The 17,612-nt window shown below is 37.2% G+C and overlaps 1 protein-coding gene across 1 annotated transcript; it reads left to right on the forward strand.

The window, feature by feature from the left end:
* The first annotated feature begins 21 nt into the window (after positions 1–21).
* Positions 22–17,328, forward strand: LOC144433756 (uncharacterized). Its single transcript, XM_078122117.1, has 9 exons — positions 22–646; positions 792–1,715; positions 3,559–4,385; positions 5,164–5,334; positions 8,708–8,898; positions 9,617–9,777; positions 10,557–10,751; positions 12,117–12,248; positions 12,690–17,328. Exons 2-9 carry the CDS (start codon positions 796–798, stop codon positions 14,191–14,193), a joined length of 4,101 nt encoding a protein of 1,366 aa, XP_077978243.1. The 5' UTR covers positions 22–646; positions 792–795; the 3' UTR covers positions 14,194–17,328.
* The last annotated feature ends 284 nt before the right edge of the window (positions 17,329–17,612 follow it).

Here is a 17,612-nt window from a genome sequence, read left to right on the forward strand (position 1 = left end):
ATCCCACAATGCACATCGCATAAATGTCGATTGAGGTCGAATGCTAGGCTCACTCATTTGAAACATTTATCCACGAACATCAACGTTCAAAACTTAAAATCAGTACTAAAATTTACCTTATCTTTAGGACAGAAATCTTAAATTTTCAATAAGTGGTTCTTCTTTTGTTCATTGGGCATAGAAAAGTGTGAAATTGTATAATTTTCGTGGACACCTTTTCCTTTTGAACAAAATGGCCGTAGAGTTAGCAAGTGTGCTGACGTAGGTCCGGCATTATTTGTGGAGCCCATAACCACTGCCTTCCGTGTCTATCATTCTACGTGCAACACGTGTCAGGGCCCCGAGTTTGCAAGTAAAGTTTCACCACGATACTATTCTCTCTAGTTCACTCCACCAGTCTTGCGTAAAGTACAACATTATTACTAGGTGAATGCTTTGAGGTGGACGGCAAAAGAGATGCGAAACTCTGCAACGTCAGTGATACGAAAAGCACAATCTCGGGCAGACAGTAAAGTGAGAAGGACTGGTGTTGCTATGTTCCGCCAGTAGCTGGAAACATTCAAAACCAAATTGATTTGCACCTGGCAATCGTCGTCTTCAAGTTATATGCATGCAACTGAATACATCATAGCTCTGCATCGAATACGTGAGTAATGCTGCTTTTGAGAGACTTCTATATTTTATGATTTGGTGCATATAATATATATTTTGTGTTTGTACATTGTGTAGTGTTTGTTTGCAGCGCTGTAGAGTAATGTTTTATAGTTAAATCTGAATGTTGGATATTCTAGCAAGATGCCAAGTTCAGGTTCTAAGAGGAGAAGAAGCAGGAGTCCAGGGGGCTCAAGGCGTAGTAGTAGCAGCAGCCACAACAAACATGGTAAAGAACAAAAAGAAAAGCGAGAACATAGAGAACGAAAAGAACGTGCATCAGGACAATCACAAGCAAGTACAAGCTCAAAACATGAACAGAGAGCCAAGCATGAACAGAAAAGTAAAGAACGCAGCAAGCATGAACGTAGTCACAGAAAACACAAGAAAGCAGCTAGGCATAAACGAGGTCAAAAACATAAACGTTCAAAAGAACAGGAGGAGAAAAAGAAGGAACCAAAACTTGCTAAACCTTTAGTTGAGTACGATTATGAAAGTATTAGTAGCGAGTCAGAAGTTTATTCACCGATTGATGATAGCAGTTCATCTCCAATAGCAAGTAGAGTGACTCCAGAATCTGATAAAAGACACAGTAGTCGTGATGTGTCTCCTGCAACTGCCATTCAAATTTACCGCAAAGAGAAATTGATTGAAACAAGGAGAAATTCTCCTCAAATCAAACTAAAACAAGAACCCTCTCCACAAGTGAGAACAAGCAGATCAGGAAAGAACAGAAGTTCAACACCAGAACCTCCAAAAGCATATCGACAAAGGTCTCCACCTTCAAGGCAACAAGCTCCAGCACCACCACGAAGACGTCGGTCACCGAGTCCAAAGCGAAGGTCACCAATTTACAGACGAACTCCTAGTCCAAGATACAGGCATTCACCAAGTCCAAGGTATAGGAGAAGCCCAAGTCCAAGGTACAGGCGGAGTCCAAGTCCACACTATATGAGATCTCCAACTCCACCAAGGTATCGACGTAGCCGGTCACCATCACCATATGGACGATCACACAGCCCATACAGAAGGGGTAGATCACCTAGCAGAAGTCCTAATTACAGGTGAGAGCATGTGGTAATTTTGTTTGGGAGGTAAAATCTAAGACAACAGAAAAACCCTTGTTGTCTCAGATAAAATCTACCAAATATTGTTATTTTGGGTAAAATCTATCAGGGTTCCATATAGAAAGGATACCATCTGGCCAATATTACCTAAAGGTAGATTCAGAAAAAAAAATGTTCGATCTATATGAAATCCCCTTGTCATTGGTGGACTGTGAAACCTAGTACTAGGGTTTCCATGTCTTTTGCTTGGATACCCCCAAATAACTGGCTCCAATAAATGCATAAATAAATAAACAAATAAATAAATAAAAAATAGATAAATAATAGTAAGTAAATAGCATAGATAACTGCTGTTACCTAAAAATAGAAGAAAAAAATTGCCCCAAATTATACAAAAAGTAGGAGACTGCTGTGTACCATCTGTCCATTAATAAATTTCTGAAAAATCAGTTTGGTTTATTTGGAAATTTCAGAATACATGTACTTCCTCGTGAAAAATGTGACCGGTAGTGTTTTCAAGTAGTAATTACTGAATATTCATGATGTGCAAATTTAATGACTAGGGTTGTAGGAAAGGTACAAAATGTAGGACATGCATTGATTTAAAAAACAACAACCCAGACTTGAAAAATGACAAATTTTACATCAGGGTAATTTTTTTTCAGGTTTAAATATATCAAATAAAGAAAATGATATTAAGTACACAAATTCAGAAAGCTTAAAAAACAGTATGGTACTAGTGTCTATTATATGATATTCATTGTTAGTTTGTACTGCTAAGATTCTAAATTTATTTGCTGTGTACTAATATGACTGTAAAAGTACAAGTTTTTCTCTGGTAAAAATTAAGTATAGTACCCCAGGCAAGGCCACCATTGTTAGTGCAGCATATAAGTTAAGTAATACTTGGTGTTCTGTTTCACTACATGTATACAACTCAAAGAGAAAATGTTGAGCCAACAAAGGATATGGAATATGATATTTTAAAAACCTTTGAAAATATGCTGGTAATAGTATGGGCTACAGGATATTGCGTGATAAATTACAAAGTTTACACAATTGCCATCACTTTCATTGTTTTTTTACGGGATGCCCAACACTTTTCATTCAATATTCTAGTCACATGTATAAGATGAATTATTTACAGATTTGAAACAGGAAGTGTGATATTTTTATCTGTCCAGGAAATGTGTTGTGATTTAGCACCAACAAAAAGGAATTGTCAGTAGTGTGCCTTCTAATGAACAAATTAATTTCCTTAGCCTAAACGTGGTTTGCTTTATATAATTCTCCTATAGTAAACAATTATGGAACAGCAAAGTTTGAAATTTCGGTGTACCCCCGGTATAAGTAGTGTGTTAAATTGGCATAGAGGGGCACATTGATTATCAGTGACCATCCTACATATGCATACGTGTTTACCATATAAAGAAATGATGACTGATTTACCTAACATATGTACACTCACATATTATTCCACATATTTTTCTTTGTGCAGCCAAATTAATATGAGTGACCTAAGGGATCATGTCATTATGAGTCGAAGTCGAGCTATGACAAACCCTTAGTTTATGAGTAATTTCTGGCTAAATCAATACAAATGTTGTGAATAACAACTATACAAGCATGCTTTATGAAAAGTTGAGAATAGTACTGACAACTTTGTATGTTTTGACTCGTATTTTGAGCACAGCAGAACATATGATATATGTGGGTTGTCATAACAGAGAATGACCAGGGTGTAAATTTCACATTTGGCAAATTCGGTGACAATCAGCAATGAACCAGTTTTGTCATGCTTGTAAAAATAAGATAACCTTTTGTATCTCTTACTTTCTAGGCATCGGAGATCAAGATATTCACGTAGTCGTAGCCGAAGTCCTTATGGGCGTCCCAGGAGATCACCTTCAGAGAGTCCAATGCAGCGCAGTCCGAACATGTCACCACGTAAAACAACACTACTTACAACAAGTCTAGCTGCTGAAATTAGTAAACGTGCCAAGAGGAAAGTGGATAGTCCGAAAGATGTCAAAAGATCAAAGTTGAAGCAAAAACCAACCAGTACCAGTAGTCCTAGTAAGCCAGTAGTGAAAACAGTGAAAGAAGAGAAAGTGCCTGTAAAAGTAGAACAGAAACGTAAAGAAGTTCCAGCACCCCCGCCACTGCCACCTCAACAAATAGGTGAAAAAATTCCAGTGATCAAATCAGAACCTCCAGTTCCAGCACCTGTTCCAGCACCTGCACCTGCACCTCCATTGCCACCACCACCAGAGAAGCCCCCTCTACCACCTATTCCAACATTGCCACCCCTACCATTGCCACCCCTCGGACCGACAGATGATGATGATGATGATGATGAAGAAGAAGAAGACATTTACACTCCACCACGCAAGAAGAAGAAAACTACTCCAACACCAACAGTCAAGGAAGAGTACAGGAGTCTCCAAGATTTACCAATGCCACCCTTACCTGGAGGAGGTCTGACACCAACAATAACAACTCCACACTCAACTCCTAAACTGACCAAAAAGAAAAGGCCAAGACTCCCATGGGCTACGTCAAATGAATCACCATGGGGAGAACGATGTGTTGATGTCTTTGATATCTTGAGTCAGATAGGAGAGGGAACATATGGACAAGTGTACAAGGCAAAAGATAAACTGACAGGTAGGTAGTGTTCTGAACTAATAACAAAGCAAATGGTATTGGATAACATGAATGTAATGTACTGGGAAATCTGCATATCATAACAGCTACAGTTGGTCAACAAGAAACTGTCAAGCACTTGAGATATAATCTTATCCATGACACAATAAAAATGACTACATAGTACATGGTAGATAAACTTTAATTAGTAGTTCCTTAAGAATCACCCTCCAACTGGGCTAGCTAGCTTGGCGCTAATGCAAGGCTGGTACTAACATCTAAGACCTTGCAAGCATGTGTTGGCCACTGAAGTGTACCAGCCATATGTTAACACCAGGCTATATAGTTTCCTGCTAACACAGGGCTTGCACAAACACTCACCAGCATGTGTTAGCAACTAGAGGGGTTAAAGCCTGTACCACAAAGATGTAGTTCACAATTTATCTGTACTCTTCTATTTCTCTGGAAAAGTAAAATCTCAAATTCCATTGTACCATAGTTTAAAACAAAAATGTTAATCATTAGTTTATATTTCATTTGAAATTTGTTGATTTACTTACTACCACTTGAGTTGAAAAGCGTGACCTAACTTCCTTCATATAGTATATATCAGTGACACAACCATTTATATGGTGTTCATCAGATAAAATAGGAATAATACAAAACAATATTTGTCAGTATAAGTTTAAATTCTGTGTTATATATGTATATATAAATGTTACAGGCCACTATGTCACAAAACAATAGAGTCGTTGAATGCTTACAAGTGGTTTTTTTTTTTTTTTTTTTTTTAATTCAGGAGAGCTTGTGGCATTAAAGAAAGTCCGTACAGACAATGAGAAAGAAGGATTCCCGATTACAGCTGTTCGAGAGATCAAAATTCTCCGGCAATTGGATCATGCCAACATTGTCTGCTTGAAGGAAATTGTGACTGATAAGCAGGATGCTATGGATTTCAGGAAAGATAAAGGTAGGTATTGTACATTCAAAACTGTAGTATAAAGGATCAGTGTTGGGTCTCAGACCATTAAGAAAGAACCCAGATATATGACTTACGATGTATCCTGGCTTATTCAGGAGTCCACCAGTAAGTTGGTTATGAACCAAGGGGACACACTGTGTCACATATCTGTTTTGCAATAGTGGGCTGAGATTCACTCATTCTTTGCTACATTGCATTTTCTAACATTTTTACATCCAAGTGCTGGATGGTGCAGTACATTCTGATATTGGCACTAATTCGCAAAGTATTTTGGTCAGTTTAGATTGTACAAATTTAGTCCTGTGTGGTGCAACACACACACTTCTATATTGCAGTGGTCAGTTTACACTTTACAATACAGTCCTGTGTGGTGCAACACACGCAATTCTATATTGCAGTGGTCAGTTTACACTTTACAATACAGTCCTGTGTGGTGCAACACACACTCTTCTATATTGCAGTGGTCAGTGTACACTTTACAATACAGTTCTGTGTGGTGCAACACACACACTTCTATATTGCAGTGGTCAGTTTACACTTTACAATACAGTCCTGTGTGGTGCAGCACACACACTTCTATATTGCAGTGGTCAGTTTACACTTTACAATACAGTCCTGTGTGGTGCAACACACACACTTCTATATTGCAGTGGTCAGTGTACACTTTACAATACAGTCCTGTGTGGTGCAACACACACACTTCTATATTGCAGTGGTCATTTTACACTCTACAATACAGTCCTGTGTTGTGCAGCACACACACTTCTATATTGCAGTGGTCAGTTTACACTTGACAATACAGTCCTGTGTGGTGCAGCACACACACTTCTATATTGCAGTGGTCAGTTTACACTTTACAATACAGTCCTGTGTGGTGCAACACACACACTTCTATATTGCAGTGGTCAGTTTACACTTTACAATACAGTCCTGTGTGGTGCAACACACACACTTCTATATTGCAGTGGTCAGTTTACACTTTAAAATACAGTCCTGTGTGGTGCAACACACACACTTCTATATTGCAGTGGTCAGTTTACACTTTACAATACAGTCCTGTGTGGTGCAGCACACACACTTCTATATTGCAGTGGTCAGTTTACACTTGACAATACAGTCCTGTGTGGTGCAACACACACACTTCTATATTGCAGTGGTCAGTTTACACTTTAAAATACAGTTCTGTGTGGTGCAACACACACACTTCTATATTGCAGTGGTCATTTTACACTTGACAATACAGTCCTGTGTTGTGCAGCACACACACTTCTATATTGCAGTGGTCAGTTTACACTTTAAAATACAGTTCTGTGTGGTGCAACACACACACTTCTATATTGCAGTGGTCAGTGTACACTTTACAATACATACAGTCCTGTGTGGTGCAACACACACTAGGTTATCACTGTATTTTTTAGTCTACGGTCTGTTTGACTAATCATGAAAATGATTGTGAAAGCAACATGATAATGTGGATACTCTCAAGGTGACATACCACTAGTAGTATTTATGTTGAAAGGCAAAAATAATTAACATTGACGATATAAATCAGCTAGCCTGTCCTCCGGTATGGAAAGTTCTTCTAAGGTTTTGATGGCAGCCTATCAGGCTTTTCCTGTACAGTGTTAGATAAGGGTGGTCAGAGACTTGAAATAGGGTATTGGGGGTAGTGGTGGTGGTGGTGGTGGTGGTGGTCATTAGCATCTTATTTTTGTTACTTGCTGGTAGAAAGATCCAGCCTCTAATTACACTATTATCCTAGATAAATATGGGTGTGTACAATGTACAATTGTTTTATTAAAATGTTTCAGTAGAACATGTTCATTACATAAAGTAAGTCTTTCCTAAACAATGACTACTGTCATGAACATTTGATGCAGCCACATATAACATTCTTCAGAAGACAGTATTTTTGATAAGTTTAGTATTTGTACAAGGTGTTAGTTTCCATCCTTTCTTGAGAAATGAATTAGATGTGAAAATGTTTCCAAGCGTTGGTTTAGCTATCGAGTTTTGGGTCTACCACTTCACTGTATCCTATCTATTACTATACTGACTGTCTATTATCTGCTTGTACAAGTATCAGTGTAAACCCATTATTGAAAGTAGAAAATATGCACTGAAGGTGATTGGATGCAGTGGGGAGGGATAACACTATGTCAGACAACTTGATTATGCAAATAAATAGTAATTATGTAAATGTACACTTGTTACTCAGATGAACCAAGGGTTAACATTGACATAATTATCATACAGGCTAAAATTATGTAAATTTCTACAAACATAATGATGCTGATAATGGCCATTGGGACGTGGCTAACTTAATGGGTTGACACTGATACTAGCACATTGGATAGCTGACGAGAACTAGCATAGTCACAGATCAAGCAGTGTAGACAGACTGATTTCAATGGGACTGTTGCTTGGATAATCTAAGTATACAAGAAAATACTGTACATGTATCATGGGAGATGGAACAGATTGAATGAATTGCATGAAATGTATGCCTGATAGTAGTGAGCACTTAGTGTGTCATTTGATACCATAAAGCATGCACTCTGTAGACATACAAGTATTTTGACTTTACTGCAGTTGCTATTGCAAATGCTGGCACCTGTTCATATTGCTTTGATATTTTATTTTCATGTTACTGAGACATGTTGAGTTATTGTAAATAAACAAATTGTGCATTCATTGACCAAACATCATGGGAATGGGTTAGAGAAGGGAGTTTTGCAGTTGTGCATTCATTGACCACACATGTATCTACTCTCTGAATCCGATGCAATATAAAATTGTATTCAGTGTTCGTGGTTACTGTATAATAGCCTCAACTTTGAGATGCAATAACACAAAAAACATTCTAAAATTCATAGATATGTTCATCGAGTCAATAACACATGTAATAAATAGTTCTTTACATAACCAAAGGTTGTGATTATGAGTAACACTTTGTCTGTTCAGGTCAACTGGCTTCTAAATTGTAAAATCTTTTCACTTCATCCCACATCAATTTAGAAAACACCACAAAAATTGACGAGAGAGGTTGTTTATAATGATGGAAACAAACATTGTTTACACAATGAGTCATGTTTATTGTATCTTAAATTTCATTTAGTTTTGCCATAGTGTGATACATCTTTGTGTCTATGGACAGTTTGCTGAAAAGAAACACCTTTGAATATTCCACATGAAAAAATCTCAGTAATTCTGAAGATTGTCACTTGTTTACTTTTGAATATTCCATAACAAAAACCTCCAAAAAACCCAAAAATCTATCTTGGAATTTCTTAAGATTGGTCACTTTATGCTACGTGTCCATGTGTAAGTAATGACAAAATCTCATAACTGTTTTTTTCAGGTGCTTTTTACTTGGTATTTGAATACATGGACCATGACTTGATGGGTTTGCTAGAGTCAGGATTAGTTAACTTTAGTGAAGATGATATACGGTGCTTTATGAAACAATTACTTGACGGCCTTGCCTACTGCCATAAGAAAGACTTCCTCCATAGGGACATCAAGTGTTCAAATATTCTCTTGAATAACAAGGTAAGATGTGTGGACTACTCCTATGCTTTAGTGAAAGGCAGTAGAAAAGTAAAAGAGTACTAGATCCTGACAGAGATTGAAGAGAAATGGCGACTTGGAAAGTTATGACTCAAAGTTTTAGCACTGCAGAACAAATTATGACAATATACATTCTCTTAATGTAGATTAACCAGTTGTAAATTCCATATTTCTTGTTCAAATACATTCAACTTGGATCCAGAGATGCATCAGCTTGGTTTCATGATATATATATATGTATATATATATATATATATATATATATATATATATATATATATATACATATATATATATATATATATATATATATATATATATATATATATATATGTATATATATATATATATATATATATATATATACATATATATATATATATATATATATATATATATGTATATATATATATATATATATATATATATATATATATATATATATATATATATATATATATATATATATATATATATATATATATATATATATATATATATATATATATATAAAGGTTATTTTATCACAAGCAGGAAATGTTACCTTGTCCAAACATTTCGTCTAGACTTGATTGACTTCTTCAGTGGACTGAATGTTTTCGTCCTTGTTCGTGGCGGCATGTCACATTCAACTTGGCTTGCACCAGATATAATAATCATTACAATACTGATAGGTCCTTGTTTGTACTTTGAATGATAGGGTCAAATAAAGCTGGCTGACTTTGGTCTAGCTCGTCTTTACCATGCTGAAGACAAGAGTAGGCCTTACACCAACAAGGTGATAACTCTGTGGTACAGACCACCAGAGTTACTACTTGGAGAGGAGAGATATGGCCCTGCTATAGATATATGGAGCTTTGGGTAAGTGATACTGGCATAGTGTATTTATAACTGTATGTAATAACCCGTTTCGGGATGTGTTCACAGTATTCTACAGATACAGATTGTGTCTGGTAGTCAATACTGTAGACAGTAGACCACAGGAATGTGACAACGAGTAAGTAAAGGACTTTCTGTATTTGCTACACTCGTTTACAGCATTCATAACAAAAGTAAAAGTATATTGTTTCAATTGGTTTATTTACAAGCCTAGCATGTGGCCTTTCAAATGAAACGGTATACTTTTACACTTGATATGGATGATGGTAAATGATTGTGGTACAAACAGAAAACACTTCACTTTGACGTTATCAGTTGTATTCTGTAAGATCTGAAATGTTGTATCAACCAGCATTCTGAACTGAAGAGTAATGAATGAATGAATGAATGAATGAATGAATGAATGAATGAATGAATACATTGTATGAAAATCAGATACATCTTATGTGGCTGTGTGTGTATTGATACAAATAAGGCCCTAAATATTGCAGATAAAAAATGTATCCAAAATTGAAGTACAGAAACACATTACACAGTGGCAATTAATCAATGATGCACATATTGTTTTCTGTTATTTCACTAGTTTTGTCAACTGTTGAAATTTAGCGTTTTCTCTGTGAGAGATGGCAGTTTTGTCTAAAGTATTCCCAAATGAATAGGTGAGGATGGGGGTTGTGACTTAAATATTGTCTCAGCATTAAAATAATTATTGTATATTGAACAGACTGTAATATAAATGTATTTCTCCCATTGTATTGTAGGTGTATCCTAGGTGAACTTTTCACCAAGAAACCAATATTCCAAGCTAATCAAGAAGCTGCCCAGTTGGAGCTTATTAGTCGTACATGTGGTACTCCATGTCCAGCAGTTTGGCCTGATGTTATCAAGTTACCTTACTTCCATACCATCAAACCTAAGAAACAATACAGGAGAAGATTACGTGAAGAATTCCACTTGTGAGTACAATCTTGTTCACACCAAACAGTAGACAGTACAGTAAGGTATATTATGTCATTCTGTCCTCAACAGTGAGTGCTGGCTGACAGGATGGCATGCTATCTACCTCACAGACTAACCAGTTACATCGTCGTTTCACTCTAAACAGTTAGTGCTGGCTGACAGGGTGGCATGACATCTACCTCACAGACTAACCAGTTACATTGTCATTCCGCTCTTAACAGTGAGTGCTGGCTGATAGAGTGTCAGGACATTTGCCTCATAGACTAAACAGGTACATAGTGTCATTTCATCCTCAACAGTGAATGCTAGCTGATAGGGTGTCACGACATGTACCTCACTGACTAACCAAGTAATAATGACTGAAATGTTTACAGATGTTGGAGAGAGGAACCTGATAAATTTGTACTGCGTACCCCTACATGGTACCATTGATAGAGAACCAATGTAACCTCTAAGCAAATTTGACTCACCACTGATGTACAGTTGGTGTGCCAAAATTTGATGATCCACTGTCCATTACAATATGATGACTCATATGGAAACTACCCTTTTATCATTTTGACCCACAACAAAACTTACCGCTTTTTTTTGAAAAGGCAAACTTTGCAGAACCCTTATAAAGATTTAGAAAGCTTAGCTTTGCCTTCAAAATATTAAAAACACATCTGAACTGTCATTAAAATTTAGCTTTCTGCAACCAGATTTCTGATATTTGATAGCCTGGGTAATCAAACAGAAGAGACAATAGGACAAAAGATTTTACAATTTACCTCCTAACAAGATGTAACATTTGGTGTCAGCCAGTCTTTCTGTTAACATACAAGGACACATCTCTATATATCATAAAGTCTTTTAGGTATGCCATGTCACAGTGCCCTTACACATTGACCAACCCCATTCACATCTACATCAAATGGAGCCTTTCCTAGGTGTCTGTAACCAATTCTGATTTCAGCCAATCAAATATAGTTATATGATATAAGGTATTGCAATGATGTCAGACTTTTGTAAGTCTAATTTAAGGCAGTGTACTATAACATTACATGACAGACAGACATAAGTGTCCACCTAATCTGGTATTATATCAAGTATAAACATGAATTTTCACCATGACCACAATGGGTCTGATTACTAGTGTTATGTTTATTTGGTTTCTAATGGACATAATGACCTCTAGTTGAACTTCTAATAACCAGCTCAGGGCAGGGCCTAAATCTTCTGATCTAGCCGTCCCAGTACCTCAGATCAGCACAGTCATAGACAGCAGGGCTGTTGAAGGCAGAGAGACATGACTTAGCTCAGTCTGTATATCCAATGTGATGTTACCGTAGTAACCATTCTGTTTATGTTTTGTATCTCAGTTTACCAGGGTCAGCCTTGGACTTGATGGATGAGATGTTAACTCTAGATCCATCCAAGAGAATCTCTGCAGATAAAGCACTAGACTGTCCATGGCTTAGAGAGTTTGACCACAACAGAATGCCTACCCCAAGGTAAGTTTGGTCAAAACGTCAAGTCAGATATAATTATCATTACTAGGGTAGTTTGCTGAAATCTTAAGAATTGAATTTCATGAGATTTTGTTGTAACAGACTGATCTGATCATATATGTGTGATCATCTGACCATTCTCAGGAGTAAAAAAATTGGGTTTGAAATTGGGCAAACATATATATGCACTGTAGTTAACCTTTGCAACAGCATCTTGCTACTGAATATATTCTACTTGTTGTAGGAGTGACAAACAACAGTTGATAGTATGAAAAATGACAAACTAGATCAATGTATTAAGGTAATTAACTATGCTTTCAACAAAACTCACAAACAAGCACAACTAAGCTTGTAACAGCATCAAAGTGATATGTATGAAGTGGACTAGTTTCAGGACTTGTCATTTTGCATCAGTTTCATCAACAGTTTTTTCCTCAATTGTAGTCTTCCAACGTGGCAAGACTGCCATGAGCTGTGGAGCAAGAAGAGAAGACGAAAACAGGGAGTCAACGAGGATGCAGTACGAGCCCCAGCTAAAATCCATACCACAGATGGAAGTGGTGTTGTGTCCAAGCCACCAACAGAGGGAGCTGTTGCTGTAGGTGACCAATCAGGGCAGTCTGATGGGGGAAGTGCTGGCAGGAGTGGTAAAGATCGCAAGACAGGAGCTTCAAGTTCCAAAACTGAGGCGACACAGTTGCATAATCTGATTGCACTGTTGCAGTCTCAGCCAGGTTTGAATACTAATCAGTTGGCCCAACTCTTAAATGTCAAAGAAGATGCCTCCACAACTAAGTTGTTGGAGAATCTCAATATGCAGTTGTTGTTAGCTGCAGCAGCTGCCCAGGCGCAGGCTCAAAAAGAGGGGGAGGGTAACATTGATTTTGTGACCACCCAGACTGCACTTAATGCAGCATTGTTAGCAGTTTTAACAAAGACCACTGCTTTATCAGCATCAGCATTGGTCCAGAGTCAGAGTCAAAGTCAAAGTCAAAGTGAAAGTAAGGGTCAGGAACAAGTCGTGTCTAAAGATTCCCAGGGAAGTGCTGAGTTAAATCAGACAGGTGATGGTAATGTTGTAGCTAGTGGTTCAAACATGCCTTCCTATAACACTGCTGTAGTAAGTTCTGCCTTGTTTCCTAGTGCTAATGCAAGTACTTACACATCTGCATCATCCACTAGTCTTGAGGGAGTGCACTCAGGTAATGTACCGTCACAACAGATCAGCACCCCTCCTACTATCACCACAGTCATGTCAGACACACAGGCTACTGATATTAGTTATGCTAGAAGTTTTTCTCAACAGAGTAGCTTAGAGTTAGATCCTACCCCAGACTCTCAACACAGTGGGAGTGTTGACCAGGAACAGCATTTGTACAGCAGGGAAGGGGTAAAAGCAGCTCTGGCACAAATGATAGCGCAACAAGCCCGTCAATCAACCATCAACACACCACCAGAGCCAACGGCATACACTCACCAAAACTTACCAGAGCAGGCAGTGAAAATAGACAATCCACCTGAGCCAACATACGACCCACAAAATGTTCAAGATGCTAGTGTCAGCAACAAAGAACAGCCTGGTAGTGGTGGTGATGAAGTGATCAAAGATTCCAGTGTGAGTGGTGAGGTTGCACAGAAAGAGGAAAATTTCAGTCATATCAACTACCCATGTGAAGATACACAAGATGGTGGAGGTTCAGACAACAGCTTAAATGGTGGTGACCCATCAGCTGATAGATCAACACCAGTGTCTTTAAGAAGTAAAGTACAAAATTACTTTAACCAGTACAAACCAGACGCCCAACACCCGGTTGCACATAACCCACATCGAGGAAGGGGACAAGGCTTTCACGGAAGAGGAAGGGGTGGGAGGGGTCAGCATATGCCCAGGGGTGGCAGACATGGAGGTAGAGGGTATGGTTTTCAAGGGGGTCGTGGGCATTTTTGAGAATCCAAAACTTAAATTACTGAATTGAGCCCGGCAAAGTATTTTTTTTTTGATGAAAGGACCAAGTGACTTTAATATCTCACTTCATTACAAAACCATTATTATCCAAATGGACTGCTTGATAAAAGTTATCATTTTGATTATCAAAACATTGTGTTTCCGAATCTGACCAATGGCCGGCTTATTGAATATTATACTTTGCCTAAAATCCATTAACTAGTTTTAAACACAAACTTAGTGAATAATCTTAAAAGTGCCCACATATGTACACCATTGGTGCTTAAACAGTAGAAGTCAGTTTTTTATTGCTACAGATATTGTAAATAATGAAAGAAGCCACTTGTTTTGCATAACGTTTATTTTATTAAGGGCATTAGTGACTCGCATGTAACCAGGCCACTTTGTAGTAGGAGGTCAAAGTTGAAACTATTTTTTGAAATGTTCAGCATTAGAAGTACTGCTTTGTTGATGATGTCAATGGATTGTATCGATAACCTGTATCAGGCAAAAAATAGAAACTGAAAGATGTCGTCCAACATTGGTATTTTGGTATTGTTTGTTTAACAGATGCACTTTTTGAAGAAGTACACGGTTGTCTCTCACTACAAGGCAATATGAATGTAGATTTGTTACTTGAGGGCCTTATTTTATGAAGTGATTTTTAGACCACTTTATTTCACAACAAAATATCACAAGAGTCACCAGATTTAGCAATATGATTTGTATACATCAAGTTCTCCACACTCAGGAAGGTGACACACCATTCCAGGCCTCTAACCAGTATCAGCTTTAGGTGATCACTGGTTCTTTCGAAAACAATTCTAGGGGAGACCACTGTGCATATATAGGACAGCCTGCCAGTAGAAGACAACAAGAAAGTCACTCTTGTTTTTATATACATTAATGGAGTGACGGGCATTGAAACAAAATCTATTTTCAGTGAATATTTGAACAGCTGGATGGCGATCATTTCAAACTGATAAATAAAATTGTAGATAGGAGCAAATCGGTCATAAGGAGATTTTTTGAACAACGGGAGTCTCCATTTTCGCCACATTTGCTATTTGAACCAAGATGTGCATAATAAAAATAATAAATAGAATGATCAGATATGGAAATATTAAAATGAAAGATATACAATATTTAGGTTTAGTGGTAGAATAATTAACAATGAATAACAAGAATATAATAAGATAGCCAAACATACACATTGAAATGCTATCATCTGCAAACTGAAACCTTGTAATAAACAGATCAGTCCTTTAGATTACTCTTGATTAATGATTCGGACGGAAAGAGTTCTTTTGCTGTCTTAGGGAAGAGGTGTCATTAAAACTAGTCCAAGTGTTATGTTTAGTTATGTAATAGAAGTGCATCAAGATTATTTTGCTACTGCATAAAAATGAAATACTGTATCGGGAATATCTAATGTTGTCATGTTTCTTTTTATTGTTCAGATATTGTGATTCCAAAATTTCTGCAATGTAAAAAATTTGAACTGCATTTGTGATCTTTCTTTGTAAATATTGCTGCCAAAATGAGAGAAATTGTTGATGGTTGTTGCACTTTTGTTTTCAGTGTATTTCTTGTGTGCTACTATGACAAGGAAAGTACCTTTTTAAAAAAAAAATTATTTTGATAAAAACATATCCAACTATTTTGAAGTGGTGATATCCTCAGTTTGCAAAGTCCACCATTTACAGTTACCAGTATCCTCGTTGCTTGTGTTTGACCAGTCGTTTCAAGATGTATTTTAAGTTTTTTATCTTTGTAACAGAAGTGAGCTGACAGACACTCATCTCAGAGTTAGTTGTCTGTTAAAGGAAAAGTCCAGTCAGACTTATTTCTGCCTTTAGCGCACACTGTTATTGATTGTTGCGACCAACCTGCATTCATATTGAGTGACAAAAATAGTACCTTGGTAACTTATTCAACTTTGAAATCTTGTAAAGAAGCCATACTGCACTTTGCATATTTTTGCTCATTTTGGGGATATCCATCAAGGGTTTATGGGAAAACCTTTGTTGATGACATCACATTTCTACAATATCTGTCGTGATGCTCATCGTATTTGTCAAGACAAAGTGATTGTGGTAAATGTGGTGTCATTACCAGAGGCTTTCCCATAAACCCTTGCAGGAAATCCCCACTCCACCCCCATGGGTGAACACGGCAGGTTTTTCCCATAAACCCTTGCAGGAAATCCAAAAAATGGTTAAACACATGTCAAGTACAGTAGGGTTTCTTTCCAAAATTCCAAAGGTTGGTAAGTTACCGAGGTGCTATTTACCAAGCGCAAATCATGTGTAGGTTGATAGTGGTAATCAATACAAGTGTACTAAAGACAGAAACAAGTGTGACTGGACAGGTTCCGTTAAAGAAAAGGATAAAAATGAAATTCATGATTCATGACAATGAAAACATAAAAGTGCAAGAATCAGTAAAACTTGGTGACGATCTGATGACGAAGCCATGACAAGGACATGTTACTACAGAGAAATGGTTTTGAGTCTTCACCACATCTGCAATATGTCAAGATCTGAGATGCTGTTGAATATGACATAATATCTCACAAAATGTGAAATTCTGAATAAAATGAAGCAACTCGGCAGTATATACATGAAGGATGCCTGAAAAGAAATTACTACCATCATTATATAAATTTACAAAATTAAATTCTTTTCGTGTATACCAGAAATAAAATAAAAACGTTTGTGCCATCGTATTTTCTTTGAAAATTCTCCTTGTCCGTAGAGCTTCATGCACAGTTTGGTCTTACAAGCAAATAGTGCTAATATCATCCTTAGCTTTCTCTGAGCTCAGAGTCCAAGAAATTTTTTGTTTTAAGACTCCATAAATTGGTGAATATCACAATGTTTTATTTCTTGACTTTGATGTAAATTGATGTTTTGAGTTTGACATGTAGGTTTGTGATTGGGGAATATATAGATATTTCATATAGCCATTGTGTATGTGTTGAAGACTCAATACCGAACTGTCAGAGATTTGTAATGTATAGAGACGTTTGATATGTGATGTTTAACCTTTGACATGGCACCGTACTTTCTACTGTCAACTTTCCATACATTTTCAAAGATAATGGAGTGACTGTTTTTTTCCCTCATTTAATTGCTTCTGCTATTGTTAATCTTGCTTTTAAAGTAAACCATTGTATCTCTGAAATTGGTGTGTTTTGTCAAACACCTTGTGGCATGCATGATGAGAGTGTCATTTATATCCTTCTAGTGGAGCGCACGTCTCTCAAATACTCATCCCCCCGTGTGAGGAGCCAGCAGAAAAAAAGAGAAAATACCTGCACAGTGTCCCCCTTCACCTATCTGTTCTTGTGTACACACGGGGTTCAGTTATCAGCTGGAATTTCAATATTGTGTGCAGCTTGCAGGATTACATCGTCAGTT

This window comes from Glandiceps talaboti, chromosome 4, assembly GCF_964340395.1.
Source record: "Glandiceps talaboti chromosome 4, keGlaTala1.1, whole genome shotgun sequence".
Lineage (NCBI taxonomy): Eukaryota > Metazoa > Hemichordata > Enteropneusta > Spengelidae > Glandiceps > Glandiceps talaboti.

Excerpts from the sequence above, each read along its gene's own strand:
- LOC144433756 (XM_078122117.1), top strand. The coding sequence starts at position 796 with ATGCCAAGTTCAGGTTCTAAGAGGAGAAGAAGCAGGAGTCCAGGGGGC. Across the intron at positions 1,716-3,558 it reads AGCAGAAGTCCTAATTACAG|GCATCGGAGATCAAGATATT; the intron begins GTGAGAGCATGT and ends CTTACTTTCTAG. Across the intron at positions 9,778-10,556 it reads ATAGATATATGGAGCTTTGG|GTGTATCCTAGGTGAACTTT; the intron begins GTAAGTGATACT and ends ATTGTATTGTAG.